The 20468-nt window shown below is 43.8% G+C and overlaps 2 protein-coding genes across 12 annotated transcripts in view; one reads left to right on the top strand and one right to left on the bottom strand.

Moving 5' to 3' along the window:
• The window catches only part of NINJ2 (ninjurin 2), a 76703-nt gene extending 63630 nt beyond the window's left edge, over positions 1 to 13073 (bottom strand). Inside the window, exon 1 of the mRNA XM_074826167.1 lies at positions 13054 to 13073. The gene's annotated coding sequence lies outside the window, so the exon portion shown is untranslated. The remainder of the gene's footprint in view (positions 1 to 13053) is intronic.
• The window catches only part of WNK1 (WNK lysine deficient protein kinase 1), a 105364-nt gene continuing 97827 nt past the window's right edge, over positions 12932 to 20468 (top strand). For 5 of the 11 annotated variants that reach the window (XM_074826157.1, XM_074826156.1, XM_074826152.1 and 2 more), the window contains exon 1: positions 12933 to 14687. In XM_074826157.1, coding sequence (XP_074682258.1) covers positions 13899 to 14687 — 789 coding nt within the window. In that variant the 5' untranslated portion in view covers positions 12933 to 13898. Of the gene's footprint in view, positions 14688 to 20468 lie in introns of all 11 variants that reach the window. The other 6 variants (XM_074826159.1, XM_074826160.1, XM_074826154.1 and 3 more) reach the window with 3 other exon arrangements.

Here is a 20468-nt window from a genome sequence, read left to right as displayed (position 1 = left end):
TGTGGCTCCATTACTGCTCTCCCACTAATGCGGAGGATAATAGAATCAGAAAGATGCAGGTCTGGAAGGGTCCTCAGTAAGTCCTTTAATTGGTTTCCTGCCCGAAGGCACAATGAACTGTACTTAAGCTGTTTCTGGTAAGTGTGTGCCTAACCCGTTCTTAAAGGACTCCACTGATGGAAGCCCTTTGCAGGCTCAGAGGGCAGGTGGTGATGACACCCAAGGTGGGATGGCAAGATGGAAAGGCAGACAGAGGTGGAGAACCAGTTAATCAGGAGGAGCTGAGTGCAAGAGCAAGGGAATGTGATAAAAAGAAGGAAAAAAGTGAAAAATCTCAGCCATAGCATCTATAGGAAAAATCCAAAGAATGTGGGGCATAGGATACAAAAGCCAGGGTAAAGCTGTTTGTCAGGAATTAGTTGAGGAAAACTGGATTTCACACAGGAGGAAGTTAGATGTGAGAAGGAGGACCTGTGTAGCAGGAAAGGTGCACAAGTGCTGGATTCCCTGCACATTTTATTATTTGATTTTTTAAAAATATTATTCTTCTTGTTGCTTAACAAATGATCCTATGAACTTTCACGCAATCGTTACCTTGAGGTCTCTGTAGATGCCCAGAGCACACTTTATAAATTGCTGCGATCTAGAGGTGGTTGTTGTAACTGATAGGTCTATGAGTAAGGGTCTCATGATAAGCACTTAAGTGTTTCCATATAAAGGTAAGAGCACATTACAGTCAAGTGTGAAAGCCTAGCTAGTGACATGAAGTTCTTTCCTGGACATCTGCCAAATAATGCTGCCATTATAAAGCTAGATAAATATAAATATATGCTGCCAAATAACACTAGACCATTGGGGGACCTTCTTTCTAAGATAACAAATTTGATATATACATTTTTACAAGCAATTTGCATCTACTGAAAATAGTATACCAGTACCAGATGAGGAGGGGAACGTAAGAGAAAGGAGGAGAAAATGGAGGCTGAGCACTTCACCTGGTATAAATTAACTTGCTGCCTGTACCAGCTGACTTGACAACACTCATGGAGGCTTGGAGACAAATTGCAGAAGGGCATCCTCAGGCCTTTGTTTAGATACTGAACACCTCTACGATTCCAATGTGGTTCAACCAGTTAGGCTTATCATATGGGAGTGAAAGAACCACTGTCATTCTACAGCTCAGGTTAAATAGGGCATCCAGTCAGACTGTGGTGATGATCCTTTTTGGCCTTTAAGTTCATGTATCCTAGAAGTGTCCACAACTAGTTGGTAACCCTGTTCTCAGCCTATACCTGAAATGGAAATTTCCTCAGGAGAACAGTGCTACTTCAAACACCTGCATCCCACCTAACCAGCGCATAGGTGGCTCTGATGAGCCATATGGCCTTTGTTAGAACAGGTAGCAGATGGAAATCAGGAAGAGATCAAAACTCCCTGAAAAGAGCTGAAGTTACAGCACACAGTATGTGGCTATTCATTATCACCAGACATATTGTCCTGACAATGATTGCACATAGGGTGGAAAATCCATATAAGATAGGGTAAATTAAATAGGGTTTTACTTGGTAATATGCTTTTCAAGCACACACCCCAGCAGAAACAGACAGAGAAGCTGCATTTTAGAGAAACCCCCTCTGCCTGTTTTATAGGGACTGCACCATTAATCTAACTGTGCAGGAGTATGACGCATTAAAGATGCCCCAGGTGAGACAGTGATGACAGAAGCTTGATAATAATGCTTATCTTACTTCTAAGTAAAGAACAGTACTATACTACATCATCAGCTCTGGACCAAATCCCAGCTTGCTTGATGGTGAGATGATGTAATGGCTCGAGCCTGGAATGACACTGAGGAACTGTAAGTAAGAAAGGATGCTCTGTAGTACCTCTGTGCAGGGCCTTGCTGCCCCACATGCAAAAGGTTTCCTATAAAAGAGCTGTGCTCTGCATAGACAGGATAATAATGGTTGCTTTGTTGGGGGCGGGTTATGCTATAGAAAGCCACCCTCTAGCTCACATGTCAGGTGTTGAATACATTATTATATGAGTGCAGCAGAATTACGTGATTACTTAGAAGAACATCCTTGAAGTAATAAAAAACTTTAAGATTGAGGCAGGATCTCTAATAACTCTGATAAAAGTATTGCTTTCCTGCCTTTTCTCCATGCAATGGTGAAAAGTCACAGCGCATTGGCCAGCAGGCAACTACACCACCACAGTTCAAGACCTTCTGGCCCTTTCCTTCCTAGAAAGTTTTAAGTTAGCCAGCTGAAGAGTATAATGCCTGGACTCTCATGAACTCAACCTAGCATGAAAACAGACAAAAGTGGTCATTCTGGCCACCACAAACAAGGGGGATATCTGTTTGCATAGCAGCCAGGGTTCATCAGTCCCTGCTGATGAAACCCTGCCTGGATTTCACCCGCGTGACTTCACTTGTGAGACAAGGAATGGTTGCACGTATTGCTCCAAGGCCAAGTTTGAGGCGAGATTCCTTCCCTGTCTCCAGTGTTATTTTGGTATATTTTATTTGGCCTAGAATTTGGAAAAACAAGAGGGAGGTTTTCCGTAGGGAGTGGAATGAGGAGGCAGGAAGGGCTACCATATTTCTCCAGACGGAAACTCCTACAGTGTTAAGAGTCCAGCACTGCTGCAAGTGTCAACAGATCAAATATGATACAGAAGGCCCTCTGCCAACTCTTTGCTACTGCAGCAGCAAACTGGGAGGAAAGCAGAAACTAATATCCAGTGCCACTGAGCAAGGTTCAGTCTCTGCTGCAGAGGGATGGAGCAGGAAGAAATTAGCAACCACTTTCTCCTTTCTATGCAGTACTACATGGGCTGGTCCAGGGCCGCCAGCGGGACAGGGCTGACCTGGGGAGGCTCAGAGCCAGGGTGTTCAGGCCATCTCCTGAGTCAGATATGGTGGGAGCAGCCTCTGTGATAGGATCTTAATATGTGGAGTCCTTGTCCCAGTTGCTGTCTCCCAAGGGAGACCCTGAAAATTAAGTTGCCTCCAGAGCACTGCACTGCAAACTGTGCCCCTCCATGCCAGCAGGTGTGATTAAGACCAATAGCTGCTGAGGGCAACAGATTGAGCAGTAATAAGCTGCTGTTAGTCATCCTCTTCCCAAGTACAAGTGGTATAGCATTTGATTATTTCAACACAGTTGGATGTGGGAGGGAAGGTAGGCCTGGAAATGTTTTCCTGACAGCATACTTCTCAGCTCTTTTAAAACACCTCTCATGTTGACACTCAGTGCAGCATTTCAAATAAAATGCTATTTCCTCTTCTAGAGCAGCAAGGAAAAAATGCTGTCACAGGTTTTATAACAAACATTGGGTAAGCAGCAATCATACCCATTGTGCAATCTGGGATTCAGGCAGGAAAACAATCCATAGATGACTTAGAGAGAGGTACCAGGTGTCTCAACAATTTGAATAAGATGTGACCTGCTCAAGGACTACAGAGGCAGGACAGGGTTGAATGGGTTAGTGGGACAACTTCACGCTGGTGTGAAGAACAAAAAGGCATAGTTTATAGACTGGAAGCTAAAAACTGACACTGCTGGAGAAAATATGGGTTACTTGTGCTCAGCTAAGCTCTCGTTCCTTTCTCATAACATCATGAAAATATGCAGTGGTCTGCCTTCAGCAATCTTCTGTCCTTCTGACAGAGATCTCACCCACCTTGTAGTGCCAGTGGTGATATTTATTCGTACTATGAAAACCACATTCTCTAAACAGAAAAAATACAAAACCTTTTCCAAGGGTTTCAATAACCTTTTTTTTTTCACTTTCTGCCTCAGTATTTCACCCTCCTCCTGAATTCACAACGGCCCAGATATTTGAGAGCTGTCTTTCTCCTACTCTTCTCTTGGGCAAACACATTTGAACTTCCTACTCATCACTTGCTGTAGCACCTGGAACACTGTACCTCTGTCTGAAGGGCTTTGTGTTGGTCCTCTCAAAATCCTGGATGTACAGAAGTCCCTTTGGAGGGAAGCATTTAGCAATATGGGACATCTACAGATCCTGAGTGAGTATAATGTTCTCAAAATCCAGAGAGTAAATTTCTGAGTGCTAGCAGAGGATTTAACATGGGAAGTCCCCATGTATAATATTTGGCTTACTTTTGGAGTGCTTAATGAGACTCAAGTAAAACGTAGTTAGGATTATGTTAGGATTCTAGCATTCCCAACATCATGCGTGCAGACTAAGAGTGTCTCCTGCACAAGTAGAGCCTGCATTGTGTACTACAGGTTTAGACAAATGCTGTCTGTCTGCGATCAGCTTTTTTAAGGCAAAATATTTCTTACCAAGCAAACTTGAAAGAAAAAGGAATCAAGACAGCAAGCTAAATATGCATCCTGAAATTGCTTAGTCCAACATTTAGAGCATGTTGTTGTCAGCATGCATCTTTAAAAACTCTGAACCAGACAGCTGAGTTAGCTGAGCTGCTAACAAGCAGGTCAGAAACCACACCACAGTGGTGGTTACTTCTGTCTCCTGTACAAAGATCTCAACAGCATTGATAAAATGATATGAATAGCTTGATATCCTGGCATGGTGTACAGGTGTTACCAGTTTTACAAGCACTAAAGAGGGTGTACGTCTTGGTTTTGAAACAGGAGGGGTGTATGACCAAGAAAGTGTCCGTATTCAGGGTGTGAAAATTAAGAGATGTAAACCAATGTGGGGCTTTTTTCTCAACCAAATAATTCCAACTATACCGCTTACTGACAGTGATGAACTCATTACTCTTAGTATCAGGGTAATGGACTCTGTTTATAGCAGTTTGCACAAGTAATCAGTTTCATGTTTTAATATGTCTCTCATCTTACATGTTTCAACTTAGTAGATTTTGAATGCTCTTTTGGGATCGTCACTGAAACAATGTCAAGTAATGCAGTATCAGCTCTGTCTTACTGGGACATTATTTCACATTCAAACATATTCAAACTTTTCCATTTTTCCATTCCACAATTCATCCTAGTAGTTCTAATGTTACTTTCCTGTACTACATTAACCCTCTCTGGCATTTAATGCTTTAAATATTTATAGACTGTTATAATGCCCAAATAATCACATTTCTAGTCCTTGATAATAACTGCATGATAATAATACCTAAATTTTAACAGAACTTCAGGCCCTTTAAGGAGGTAAATAATGGCTTAATAAAGAAGAAATCATCACAGCATTGTAACTGTCCTCCTTTTTGTTGGCTTTATGTTACAATTGAATGTGAATACATGATCTATCATGTATGATGTTACATATCCAGTAGAGTGAGGGGACACAAAAGATTCAGATTCAAGGAATAACCGTAATTTTTCTGATATGTCTGATAACATATATGATGTTTGAATTTTGGGCAAAGAAACCAAACATCAGCTAGGATTTTTTTACTGTTAGGAAGAAAGCTCATGCAGATGTTGATCACAGAATTTACACAAACTCAGATATTTGTGTGATTTGTGCCTCATGGTATCTTGGGCTGCTGCCAGAAGTGTAAGCTGCTCAGAGACTGTTTGGCTCCCCTGAGGTTATATATTCCCTGTAATGCAAGATGTTTTTAAAAAGTAATTTACTCACTGCGATATTAGAAGTCCTATATTTCCTTCTGGGTCTTTTCTGCTTGAAAATCCTGGCAAACCTTGTAATGAATGTTGTGTAATCTCTATCACTTGATTGTGGATCTAATTTTAGGTACTGATGTTTGATTTGGGGATTTTTAGTACTTTAGGAGAGACCATAATGATTTGCATTTCCATGACCTGCATTGTTTTGAATCTTAACTGCTGTACCTGTAATCACGTAATCACATAATCACTAAGAGCCTGATCCTTCAACACTGCTGTCTGCAATGTAAAATGTCAATGGGACTATTCATAGGACTAAATAGTTTCCCAGTTGAAGTGTTTGTGGATTTGGGTCCTGACAATGCACATTTGTGTGCCCATCTCCAGCCACAGTGGAGAGGCTACTGATGGGGGTACAAGGTGCTGTGAGTAAACAGCTCCCAGTTCAGGTTGTAGGCACCAGGAGAAGTTATGCACTGCATCCCAAAGAGGGTGGACCAGACTACAGGATATGAGTCTGACTCATGAAAAAGTTTTAATAATTTGTCCTTTATACTGGTGTTGCTGTAGACAATCTGTCTACTTAATCTTTGTCTAGCTGAAAGTTTTGAAGCCATGGCTGTATCTAAACATACCTGTTTCCTGAGGCTTTGTCCTATCTACCTAAGGCAATTGAGGAGTTGATTGAGCAGAAGAACATCACTCCTGCTATACTTCAGTCTTGTCTTTAGTGTGATGTTTCTTGTGTCCCCACAATTTCCAGCTATCGGTGGCAGCTAATAGTTTGTGGAGGGATGTATAAGAAGGGAAAGTTGCTTTCAGAGAATAAGAATGAAACAGAAATATTTTAAAAGATTGATGTTTCAGAACCAAACCAGCAGAACCGCTGTGTTCAGAGAAAGACATTAAAATAGAGGAGTCTCATATATATATTTGAAACACTTTTAAAAACATTTCTGTCACATCTCAAAGACAGTTTAACTATTAATTTCCATTCTGCTTTATTTGAGGCTATTTGATGAGTTCTTGTGTACCTCATCAGTTTGGAGAGGCTGGTGTTTTGCGACACAGTTAGTCATCAACAATTTGCGACAGTCCTATCAGGGCTGTCCGCATCTAGGTAGTATCACATGGATGCAAATGAAACTGAGATCTTTTCTAGTTTCTATCAGTTTTCAAATACACTCAGATCTCCTCTCCCTTCTCACCTGGAGCTTTAAGACACTCATCAGCCTCCTGAGATCTCTGATAAACATGAAGTAGATTCCCTGGAGCATTTCACTTAAGATCAAGAGCAGCAAAAGATGTCGCGCTATCTGCGAGACAGCTACCGCTCCCTGATTCTCTGCCCAGCCTTGGACACAGATTTGAGCAACATGAGAGCTGCTCTGCCCTGTGTCATCTGGCAGTGGTCCCCAAGAGCTTGTTTACACTGGATATTTTTTCATTAGACTGTAATTACATCACTGAAACTACATGAGTGTGAAAACTGCACATGTGTAGCAGAGGTCATTCAGGTAGGAGCTTTGTTTTAAGTCACTTTTAATACCAGAGTGCTTATATCAATAAACACTTTCACTACTGACAAACCACTACAGTAGGCCATGCATCAGCTGTGGATTGCCAGAATGTGTTATGTTTCAACTTTGTGCCTTCGCTCCTGGTCCCCACAGACTGCAAGAGGAGCCAGCTGACTGAGTCCACAAGCTGACAGCTCTGTAACATGCACAACATGCCAATCACGCCTTGTGCTAAGTAGTTTGCAAGGAGAGAAGTGGTCTGAGAAGGTTACTCAAGATTTATATTGCTCTCTTCAGCCAAATAGATCACATGTTCCTTTTTTCTTTAGGACTCCTGCCTTATCAAGGGCTCAATTCTGCAAGGTGTTGAGCCCTGCCATGAGGGGCTGCGTACTCTCACTTTCCCGGCCACCAGTGGCCATGGAGAGCACTTGTTATCCTTCAGGAATGCACAACACCTTTCAGAAATAACTAGTACCTTCCAGTACTGGAGCCGGGATAAACAACCCAGGAACAGACTAATGCTTTGCATTTGGACCAGACTGTGCTTATGAAGGACATGAGGAAGTTCTTTATCCTGGACTATAAGCCTCCTCCTGCTTTGACTAAAGTGAGTAGTATTTTATTTTTGTACTTTGATGTAGAAGGAGCAGGACTGGACCTGCTGTGAGTGTGATTGATTTTCATCAGCTTGTGAGCGGTGAACAGCAAGCAGGGCAGGTTGACTGCTGCACAGCATCACTAACAGATTCAGTCGCAAACCATCACCATCTTTTTCACACTTCCCTCCACCCACCTTCATCAAACAGCTCCTTTTCATTAAAGCAGTGCCCCTGCTTCTGTACTTGCTTTAGAAGTGTTATGACACTACTGTGAAGCATAGAATTCCCTAAAGCCTTAGAGAGAAAAAACATAAATGAGGCATCCTGAGCAATAACTAAAGACACAGAAAAAGGAAGAACACAATGCTGATTTCAGCAAATATCCATGCCTCCACAACACTTACTCACTGTTAGACTACTTCACAAACTTGTATAAAGAAACATTGCAAGAATAGCCAGGAAGATGACATAAAGAATGAAGCGAGCAATGATTTTCCTCTGCCCCCAGTAGGAGTGACATTGAATTTGGCCACAACATCTACCATTATGGCTTAATACAGTTTGAAATAGTGCACGAACAACAACTGAGTTTCATCTCTGATAAAATTCAGTGTTTATTTTAAATGTCATTTTATCATGTTCCTGTTGTTTGACTGTATTTGAATGGATTATGTTTGGAGAACGTACATAAATAGAGATGCTAATAATAAATACAATAGTTGATTAGATACAAACAACAGGGAGCCAGCAGCACAGCCTACAATGAGCTCTAGAATAAAAATGGTTACTCATATAACTGAAAATTGTACTTTGATCATTAAAAAACACAGGTAACAAACCAGCGATATATCCTTCTACTGGTTCTCTCACTGGTTTACTTTCACGTGGCTAGAATACATTTGTTTATGTAGCTCAAGAGAATGGTTAAAGAAGGGAAAGAAAAAGAGTTATGCTTTCTATGCTAGTAGCTAGGATGGGGATGGACGGGTGGGTGAAAGGGAAATTTAGGTTTCAATCTGATGAAGAAGCACATGCTACACTGCAGTTTTATGGTGCAGAGTTGTTGACATTTTCTCAAGCAATAAATAAGAAATGTCACATAAATTCATCATCTCTGGATTCAGTCTGTCTTATAGATTCTGGCTGCCTCTTTCACTAGTCCTTTAGTTAGGGCTCATACTTTGCTCAAGTGTCTTGGCCCTAGTGTGGACCCGTCCTTCTGCAGAACTAGCAGACTCTGTAAGCCTGAACAGCACAAAGAGGGATGTTTAGTTTTGAGCACTGTAAGACTTGTAGTTCTTGCTCTTTATCAGTTCCCATGGTCCCTGCTTGTGGAGAGACTACCCACGTTCAGAGGTTTTGGCAGGACTCACCATCCAACGCCATCTGATGGATCACTTACTGCAGAGTCTGAATATTTAAAATGCTCATAGATCCTAGAGATGGCTACAATGATTTCATAATCAACCTGACTTCTAGAGCCACTTGTAAGAACAAAACCTCACTAAAGATAAAAGAATAGCAGAAATGTAAGGTTTTAGAACAAGTTTCTAATTAAATTTGATTTGCTGGGGGGAAAAACAAAGCAAAACATAATATCTGGAAAGTTAAACACTAATTTCTCAAGCATGCAGTCTTGAAACACTTTGTTTCACTAACTTCCAGCATTCAGAAACAAAAGTGAACACTGGCAGAAACCTAGATTTGAGAAATGTCAAGGAAAAAGAAGAAACTGTGGTAGAAAAATTTGGATTGTCACTGTCTTTATATGGCACTATAGCTGCAACCTGGTAATGTGCAATAAAACTGAGACCAACAGTTTGCTTTGAAAAGCACTTAGGTTATGGAATAAAATCACATGCATCAAAATTATGGCATAGCCTTCTGTATTGCATAATGTATTGCATAAGAGAAAATAGAGAATAGCTGTTTCACATTAATACTTTGTCACATGGGCAGGTCATGAATGCCAACAGTGAATGAAATTTCACTGGAGAAAGCAAAACAGAAAAAAGTTTCTGATTCAGTCAACTTCAAAATCACACTTCATTCAGAGTAATTTTTTAAACTATTATTGTTCCAAGCAAGATGACTGTAACTCAAAGAGGCTTGACAGAAGGAGGATATTTTTACTATGTCAAGTGCCAGCCCTTTGGATTTAATGAAAAGATTATTTAAGTCTCTTTGCCTGTAATTTCTCAAGTATAGTCAGACTCCTTATTTCTGTGGATTTTTCTTACAGCAATGGGCAAAAGAAATATTTTTAATTGCCTGAGGAACTCTGGCACCAAAACTATTTTAATTACTTGTTTCTAAACATAGAATACATATAGAATTTACTTTAATGCTTTATTAAATCTTGCTGCAATACTGAAATTTTCCATTTAGCCTAAACACAGTTTTAGAGATTAAAAGAAATAAAATTGAAGGGAAAGCAAGCCCATACTCTTTATTACATTCGTCTTTTTTTAGAATGACAAAATTAAAACAACACCCACATAAAATATAATTGCCAATATCATTCCACTTCATTTTTCATAGCCAAAGAAGACAAAATCCATCATTCCCACCTCCAGGTCAGCTGCTCAGCTTTTTTTTTTTTTTTTTTTTTTTTTACACCGAGATAACTGCTAAACCTATCTCTGCCCAGAAGAGGAGCCAGTGAGAAGAGCTGGGTGTTAGGGACCTTGCAGTGAACACGCTGGGCTCAGAGGACTCACCTTCTTGAATTTCAAGAGTACTAAGGAATGTGCTGGATCAGACACCAGGGAGGTGCTTTTTTACATAATTACAACAATTTTTTAGTGGAAGACTGCCTCAGGCCCCCTGTGGCTATGCACTGCTGGGCTGCAAGTCTCTTTTGCAAAGCTTTTGCTTAATTAACTAAGGGAAAATATATTTAAGAACAATGGGTGAAAGGCATTTAAGTATGAGAGGGGGCTACACGCAAGGTCTCATTTAAACCACATGTGTAGACCACAGGGCGGTGGTTCCCCAGCTGCAGCCCATCTACCTTTTGCAGTAGATCATATGGTATGTGGCTGGGCGCAGACCTGGGAGTTGCTTGCCAAAGACTACTGATGATGCAAGTGGAATTCACCTAACAGCTCTGTAGGCTTACACCACAAGGAATGATTTATCACTGTCTTATTTTAGGTATATGCTCACAAAGTTTCATCAGGCATCAAGCTGGAGCAAGGTTTGCTATCTACTCCTACTTACCCCATCCAAAGGGTTAGTAAAAATGCAACAGGCAGTGGAGGAAAGCAGATGTCTTCTTTAACGTAACTCCAGAAGGCAACAACAGTGGTGAAGATGGAGTGGCAAAGACCAGTGTAGGTAATGGGGCCTTGGTTGCCAGGCCTTGCTGAAGCTCTGCTACTATGTCCTCCTACTCTTAACAGTATAAAGCTAGCATGGATAAGCCTGCTGATGCTGCAAATGAATCTTCATTCTGGTGTCTAGAGAGATGCACAAATACCTGTAGCAAAGTGTTGAGTGAAGCTGAACCCTGCTTGGTATCAGAGGAGATGCTGATGGTCAATGGCTGGTGCCCTTGGTGCTGGCAGTGCAGCGGGGTGTGGCAGGCTGAACTGTGAGTTAATCAGTTTCGATCCAGTCACTCTTTGCTGCTAATGAAATTACTCTGTTCTGCTCAGCATTGTTTTGCAGAGTGTCTACTCTTGTGCTGATGCGGTTGAAGTGGCACACTAACGAATATACTTTTTCACTGAAGGCAAGCTCTAGAAGGTTTAAACCATGCAGAAGTCTTTACTGAAGAGTTGTAAAATGAAGTACATTTTGTCCTCTTTGTGAAGACTGTATAATTATTGTTTGTTATTACAAAGAGAAGTAGTACAGAAAGATGTACAGAAAACAACAATATTCTGATTACCATGTGGTATTAAATTTTATATGTGAGGAATACAAGTATGTGAGAATTGCTCAGGTTGGTATGTTGTGGCTGGGGGCTGTGGAGGTCTGAAAGGGCCATTTGTGTTACATTCTGCAGAAGGAGTTAAGGCCTCACATCAGCAACACACAACTTCCTCTAAATTGCTGGTTTAAAAGTAACTTTTAAAAAAGTATTTGAAATGCCAGTGTGTTTGCTGGGAATGTATTATTTACATAAGGAAATTTCCTCATTTTTTTTTCCCTGAACGTAATTTTTGATTTGTAGTTGCCTGAAAGTCATGGTACCAAATTGTTCACTCCGCCCTCAGTACATTCCCGTTGACTTCAAAAGACTGCTCTCGTAAGAAGGAAAGTGCTTGGTTTTCGTTTATTAATACAAAAGAGGAACATGATATAAATAAAATAGATGACTCGTGTTCTAATGCTTTGTTAACCTGAAAATGCCCGATTTGTGACAGTGTTCACATGGGCTCCCACTGCTCCTCTGGCTGCTGTATAACCGTGATTCGGCTGCAGGAGCTGCGGTCATGACTGAAGTGGCCATAGCACATTGGTAATTTTCAGGGCAAAGGCTGCAAATCCCGTTTCTTTTAAATAATGGAGTGCACGTGTTTACATGGTGGTTACTGCATTTTAGGTTGCCCGGCCGATTAGTGCCTCTTCAGATGACCGAAACTGAGGAAAAGCCTCACTTGTTCATACAGTATTCATGTACACAGAGTTATCGTTACCCACAATTTTAAAGAATTTTAAAGGCTGTTTGGAAACACAAAGATAACATATTAAATAGGTGTAACATAGGACTTGAAGAAACAAGCAACGGTAGCAGACTCAGCGCCTTTTGAACCTCCTGCGGCCCAACCCGCCGCGGCCGGCAGCTCCCGCCCAGGCGGCCCCGAGGGCCGGGCGGGCGGCGGCGGCGGAGGTGGCTGCGCGCCCCGCCACCGCCCCGCTTCGGAAAGAGCAGGAGTTGGGGGGCAGCCTCGCTCCCCCGCACCACAGCGGCCCCCCGACCCTGAGCGCTGCTGGACACGCTGAGCGCTCCCTCCCTCCCTGCCCCGGGGGAAGCCACGGGCAGCGTCCCCGGCCCGGCCCGGCGCCCGCCCACCAACGGCGACTACAACTCCCGTGATGCTCCGCGTGCGGCGCGGTGCACGACGGGAGCTGCCACCTCCGAGTCTGCGGCGAGACGCGGGGCCGAGCCGCTCCCCCAGCGCGGGCGGGCGCGCGTGCGCAGAGCGGGCGCGGAAGGGGGCGTGACCGGCGGCGCTGGCCCTGCCCCCGCCACCCTCCACCCCCCCGCCTCGTCCTGTGTGTCGGTTTCGGGCTCCCGTCGCCATTTAGCGCGGAGACGTCCCCGGGGCGGCCGCGGCGGCTCCCGCTCCCTCCTCCCCGCCCCGCCGCGGCGCGGGGCGCCACCCGGACTCGGCTCACCTGTGGCGGGCGGCCCCCGGTGAGGAGAGGCTGCGAGCCGCGGGCGGGGGGCAGGAGGAGGGTTTCCGGCTCCGTGCGAGGCGGCGGCGGCGGCTGTTGGAGGGAGCGCGGCCCGGCCGCGCGCGGGCGGTGGCTGCCTGCCGGGAGGTGGAGGCCGCGGCCGCCATGGGCGCCCCTGTGAGGCGGGGCTGAGCCCCCGGGCCCCCTTCCCCTGCCCCCTCAGCCGGGGTGAGAGCGCTGGGCCTGCCCAGGCCTCCCCCGCCCGGTGCGAGTGACTGAGCGCGGCAGCTTCCTCCGCGGCCGGCGTGCGGGGCCTGCCCCCTTCTCTCCCTACCTCGCCTCCCGCCCCCTTCCCCTCCCCGCAGGCCCTCGCTCCGGGGGGGGGCACCCGGACGTGCCCCGCTTTCTCGCCATCGCCGGGGAATAATTGCAGCGCGCTCCTCTCGCCTTAAAGCAGCGGGGCGAGGCACCGGCTTCTCCCCCGTCGGGGCCCTGCCTCGGGGCGCCTCCCTCCCCGTCCGGGCCCGGTGCTTGGGTTTTTCCTCTCCTCGTCGCCCCCATCCCCGCGCCCCGTCTCCGCTCCTGGTGCTCCATGTCGGCCCCGCTGCCCGGCTCCCCGCTGCAGGATGGATGCAGACACTGACCGGGGACCCACCCCGCCGGCTCAGCCTCCCCAGCAGCCGCCTCCCAGCTCCGCCGTAAGGAGCCCTTGGGACCCTCCTCTGTTGCAGCTGCAACGGCAGCCGCGGACAGGCGCGCTCCCCGCTCAGTGACCGGCCCCTTCCCTCACCTCCCCCCACCCCCTTCCCCGCCGCCGCCTCGCCCTCGCAGCGCTCCCCCGGGGCATGATGTCGGGGGGCGCCGCAGACAGCGGCACCCCGGCCCCTCGCTTCCTGGCTCCTCCGCCGCCGCCGCCCAAGAACGGTTCCAGCTCGGACAGCTCCATCGGGGAGAAGCTGGGAGCCGCCGCCGCCGACCACGGAGCCTCCGGGGCCGGTGGAGCTAGCGGCGGAGCAGGGAGCGGAGGCCGTAGTGAGGAGTACCGGCGCCGCCGCCACACCATGGACAAGGACAGCCGAGGGGCGGCAGCCACCGAGCACCGCTTCTTCCGCCGTAGCGTGATCTGCGACTCCAACGCTACGGCCTTGGAGCTACCCAGTTTGCAGCCCGCAGCGCCCTCGGCCCCTGTCTCGGGAGGCAGCGCCGCTCCCTTGGTCTCTCCTCCCGAGGGTGCCAGCCGGACTTCTTGCATCGCTCTCAGCGCCGCCCAGGCTCCCTCGCTGCTGCAGCAGCCGCCGCCACCTGCACCGCTTCCCCTCGAAGGACAGTCTGCTCAGGAGCCCCCGGCCGCGAAGGATGCCGCCCCGCTACTGCTGCCCAAGGAGGAGGAGGACGAGGCAACCGCTCTACCCCCCACCAGTGCCGCTGGCAGCGCGTCAGCTGCCAGCCGGGAATTTGAGGAGCGGAGAACACAGCAGGAAGACATCGAAGAGCTTGAGACCAAGGCAGTGGGCATCTCCCCAGATGGTCGCTTCCTGAAGTTTGACATCGAGATTGGAAGAGGCTCTTTCAAAACTGTGTATAAAGGACTGGATACGGACACCACTGTGGAAGTCGCCTGGTGCGAGCTGCAGGTAAAATAAGTAAATAAAAATTGTGAATTACCAAAGAGCAGACACTCTCCCAGGTGCTAGGCTGGGTGCTTGAGGGAGGTAAAATCCATCAACTCGAGGTCTGCTTTATTCAGACCGGGAACTGCAGACCTTACCTACGGCACTCCTTTGGAAGAAATGTGCAGCCTTTCCTTGGAGTCAGTTTTAATTCTTTTAAATACTCTGCTCTCTGAAGAATTTTTTAGCTTTTATCATCAGAAAATGTACTACACTTCCATTTCTTACAGTGTCTTGCATTTTACGCCTCCAAAAGGTAGCTTGGAGGATTGTAAAAATACTTGTACACAGCTTCAGGGAGGCTGAGGGAAAATGTGAATATCAACTTGAGCAAGCCTTAGTTATTCAAAATTTGTTTAGGTGCTTTTCTTAGAAAAAAGTACTAAAATGTTAATTTCACAGACATTTCATATATTTTAGGCAGTGGATTCTTGTAGATGGTAGAATATACATAGAGTCATGTAGTGCATCACATAGCTTAGTTTTGCAAAGCTGTTTTTTTCATTCTGAGTTCTAGGGTTCACACTTGGTACAGGCACAAGGAAAGGAAGAAAGTAATTGTCTTTTCTGAAGCTTTAAAAAAAACCCTTGAAGTTTAATCTTTCCAAATGACTGGTAGGTTAAACTGGACTAAGACACTAGTCTTCCACCAGGTTTCTAACCTGAGCAGAGCCAGAGTTCTGTAAAAGCCCAGTCTAACAATGGCAAGAGCAAACACTCTTAGTTTCACGCAAGTCAGAGCTTGTATAACCGAGACGCAGGTTGCTGTGCAACAACCTTAAAAGAAGTGGGAAGAGCTTGGAGTATCAGAAACAAATACCTGGTGTACTAGCTTGTTTTCAGAGCCTCAGCTTTCAATGAAAAGCGTAGTGCTTGTTTGTAGTGTTGGGTTTTGGTGCAGTTCATAGAGGAGTTCGTGCATTAGTATTGTGTACATGACCATCCAATTTAGGGCAGACAAAAGAGTATTGGGTCAAAATCCCAGAAGTCTTCGTGGGGTTTTTAAGCAGTTAGCTGCTCACAAATGACTGATTGCAGGAGCTGCACCAAAACTTTATTCCCCTCAAAAACACTTTTATATCTATTCCAGTCAAACTGAGAGAATTTATGAAGAGATTTCTCGATTTGTATTCATTTTTGCTTTTGGATGATTGCTCAAGCATTCTACCAGTATCTTGGTTCATTATGTTATTGCCATTATTCTGTGCTTACTGACTGTGGAAGTAAGCTTCCAATTTTCTTTGTGACCCTTAAGCATGCCTTGCTCCTGCATGCTAGCTATGTACTTGCTGTGGTGGTCTTCTGAACATTAATTTTAAATTGAAAAGGTGAAATGATTCGGTGATGGGCTCTGCTTGAGCTTTTCATGTGCAGTTTGAACTGAGAAGAGATTAATAATGCACCAAAATTATGACTTACTTGAAATTTTAATCTTTGCAATTTTGGAGTTCCTTGACTTTACCTCCTGAAGTCTGTTTTAATCTTCACACTTTACTTACTGATTGGAAACTAATGTCAAGCTTGGCATCAGTCACTTTTCACTGACATTGCTTCTGTTGAAGTGTCCTAGCCATCATCAGTACCATGTGGACAAACTTTAAAGAAGCACCTTCTTTGAAGTAATTTATTAAAGAAGCTCATTTATAAAGGGCATGTTGCTGAGCTTTCAATTGATTAAAGAATTTAATGAGTGGTATTTAAAATGACAGATTGCAAAAAGCATGAATGAATGTATTTGTAAGGGGGAAATATTTGATGTTTTGCTTGGAGGTTAGATACATAGAGTGCCTTGTGGGTTGAATTATTCTGAAGGCTGTAGTTTTCCTGTCGTAAGGAGACTGCATACAAAATTACAAGTTTGAAGCAACAATATAAATTTTATAGCTGTTAAAGGTATTTGTTAAAGTAGCTAGACTCTACGGCTAGTAGAACATTTTAAGATCAAGTCCTGCTTTATTGTTTGCGTCTAGAAATAAAAGGAGGAACTTGGTATTTATTGGTATGATGGGTACATCCTCTTCTTTCTCTAGGAAAATATAATTAGTGGTATTCGTTATGCATGATTTGTATAAAATACAATCTGGATTCACAAAGATGGACTGAAACTTAGATGTCATTGGTTTTCCAGAATGCCATGGTTTGAGGATTGGTGAATCTTCAAAGCATAATTATTTTATTAGGGAAATGTGAATGATTTTCTTCCATGCTGTATTACACTAACCATAACTAACTGATGGTTACTTTTAATTGTCTTGAAATAATGTTCCTTAGCAATCACAGAGCTTTTCTTCTCTGTATTCATGCTAGCAAGTGCTGCAATCCTAGGTGTCCCTCCTCTCTAGAGTCTTCTAAACAGTGCTGCTGGAATGAGGCTGCTTAGCATGATTATGCAGGCAAAGTTGTTCCTCTCATGGCTTGTCCAAAGTTGATAAAGGTTTATCACAGTTCTTGATTGCAAGATGTATAACAGAATGTGGTGAGAACAGTTGGTACTTTTGCAGAGTCTTTGGGTGTATGTTCTTTTAGGGCTTTTCTAGCATACCTAGAATGCGTAAGTTTCTTTAAAATCTCTGCTGTTTGGAAGGAAGCAAAATGCCAGCTGCTTGCAGCTCAGTTGAACTACAGCATTTCAGTATTGGAGCAAATTCTGTAGTAGGAATCTTGTGGATCAAGGACATCACAGAAGACTTTGCAATGGTCTCTGGCAGAATGACTTTTTAATGCTGAATAAGGCAACTATATCTAATTTTTATGTATGCGCTCTGTGTAGTGATAAAGTGTAAAAATCTGAGAATTTCAATATACTTCCTTTCAAAGGGAGTTTGGATGCTGCTTATAAAATGTGCTTGGGTTCCCAAGTTGCTCATGATACTCTGGAGAATATTGTTCCATATCCTTAAGAAGGCTCTCGAACTGCCTTGTAATGCCCCTTGATGTACTGAACTGTGGAGCAAATAGAAGGAGAAAGAGCTGAAATTCTATGGGTGATCTAATGGTGTTCTTGGTATCTCCAGCAAAGGAGGTCCTGGCCGAGACTCTATATTTTCTTGATTTGTGGAAGATGGGAAGATTTGATTTGGAAGATGGGAAGATTTGATTTGAAGAAATTGAGTATTTCAAGGTTGCTTGTAGATGTGTAGAAAAATCCGAACAAAGGTGCGACTGATGGACTATCCTAGTTTACTTTGTGGCCTGTCTATATGAAGCAAATTATAACTGAACCTAGTTTAAATATTGGATGTAGGTATTTAAATGTGAAATATCCGCCCTGCTGTAAGTGTAGTGGAGCTGTGAAGAGCTCAGCAGCAACTGCTTAGGGCCAGTGCTCAGCTTCAGTTACTGTAAGGAAATTGTTAGTGTAGTGTTAGCCTTCAGATACTTTTATGCCCATTGTATATACTCGTCTCAACTGTAGTTATTCTGAGTCAAGTGTGCCTCCTACTGTTGTCATTAGCACATCTCTCAAATTGAGTGAAGTATTAGTTAGGGTTACTGCTTTTATGATCTTTAGGTAGAAGTTGGCAAAAGTGGTTACTGCCGCTGCTTTCTATTTTAATTTAAAATAACTTCCTGTACAATTGTGTTACTGGTTAGTCTTTTTAAATTACATTTCTGAGCAGTGAGTCTTTTGTCACCTCTGTATGGTTCAGGTAACATTGCGGCTAAAATGTGATGCCTTTTCCGGTTTCACTGTTTATCTATGTGAAGAAATACTTTTATGCCAGAAGTAGCAAGAGTCACATAGTTGTAGAAGCCAAATCTTAGGGGTAATATGTCATCCTCTGAGACCCTTTTTCAGTTTGAGTTGGTTTTAAATCAAGACTGTAATTTAACTTCTAGTGTACAGAACAATACAGGGTGGTGCAGTCACTTGCAGGACTGCAGAATCTTGTATCTAGAATTATTGCTCTGGGTTCTGTCATTCAAATTAGTAAGTTCAAATATGAAAGTGCACTTGGTGATACGGAGGTAGATTGGACTCTTTTTTGAACTGTGTATTTGTCTGGCATTTGAAGACTTTTCTTCCATTTGGACAGTGTCTTCTCTTAAAGGCAGCATGATTTAGAAACTGTTTGGAAAGATATTTACGCATTCCTGGTAACCTGTGTTCATTGGAGAACAGCACCGCTTGTCTGGTATGTGCTGTATCACTCCTGTCCTTTGTATTCCTTTGACAGAAAGGGTGGGTTGGTCAGCACTTACAGTTCACGAATGCGTCTTCTTGCCAATATGTCACTTTGCCATTCTTACTCTGGCTTCAGTGCAGTGCTAGGTTGTTGTGCTTCATGTGAGCTGCTGAAGGGGAAAAGGAGGTTGAAGGCTGTCTCTAAGCAAGATAGAGCTTCTGGGGGTAAGAAATGAATTTGAAAGGTGAAAGTGGTGCAAGAAGAGTATGCTGTACTCATTACTACTTTGAGGGGAAGCTGAATGAATTTAGCTACCTTTTGTTGAAATCATCTGAGTAGTAAATTAGTGTGGGTTACCTGTATGCAGTTCTGTTGCGGACTGTTAACTGTAGGCCAAGTGTACTATACAAATACTCCAACTTACAAATGGATTTTTAGTTATATAGGCAGTAGTAATGAAAAACCAGGAGAACAAACATAATGCCACAACCAAATGTGAACCATGACATTCTGTAGTGCACTCTGGTAAAAATGATAATGCAACTGGTCGTCACTTTTTACAGGAAGTAGTGAGGTGCTAAATAATATTTCCATATGTCAGAATTTTTCTGGGGTAATAATGTATAGAAGTTGACTTAAAACGGTACAGGAAGTTGCTTGGATATGATGTATATCTTCACTTCTAGTGACATGTCAGATTTTAACTAGACCTACCTTTATGTCTTAGACTTAAAGTTATATTTAATACTGATTTTTAGTTCAGCAGATGACAATGGAATGTAGTTTCTATACTGTGGAGTATAGGCTCCACTGCAGGCTCACCATGATAAATATCAGTTTACTGAAGTCAAAGTATAATTCTTAAAAATCTCATTGCTTTCTGGACTGGCTGAGCTGGGAATGTTTCAGAAGCTGCACGTTCAAGTCTGACAACCAAAAAAGGTCTTGTATCGCATAACTGTGGCATCCTGTAGTCTTTCTGGTTGCAGATTGCTCACTAGGAGGCCTGACTGCAAAGATGCTAGCTCTGATGCACAGTCGTAATGTAGCACAAGCTACATTAAAGCCCAGTGGAAAACCAGATCAAAACCTTTGTGCAGCCGGAGGAAGCTGAGGAGTGTGGACCTGGAATTCATCTCTCTGTCAAGTGCTGTTGGAAAAAGATTACATTCTGCTAGTTCTGGAGGAATAGTCAACATCCTGAAACAAATACACATTCTTTGAAAGCCCTAACTGTGGTTTAATTCTGAATACTTAAAAATATATTTTATAAAACTCTTACTGAAAGATCAAGCTCAAGTCTAATGCAGTATGGCAACTCCCATGCCTACTCTTGTCAGTGTTTAAATTACTAGTCTGTGAGCATTACTATATGTGGCTACAGCCACTGTAACAGCAGCAGCGAGCCTCCTGTTCATGGCTACTTCTGCGTCAGATGTATAATTGTCACAAATGCAGATTAATAAAGGTATGTGACAATCTGTGAACATCATTCTGTCCTTATTAGCTCTTTTTCTGTTCTCAGCTCTACAAATTCCAGAATACTTAAATCAAAAAGCTGTAAAACCATAAGCGTACAATGGGTTTATAGCACTTCCAGGTTACACTGGATTTCCAA

This window comes from Strix aluco, chromosome 5, assembly GCF_031877795.1.
Source record: "Strix aluco isolate bStrAlu1 chromosome 5, bStrAlu1.hap1, whole genome shotgun sequence".
NCBI lineage: Eukaryota > Metazoa > Chordata > Aves > Strigiformes > Strigidae > Strix > Strix aluco.
This window is presented reverse-complemented; position numbering and strand designations above follow the sequence as displayed.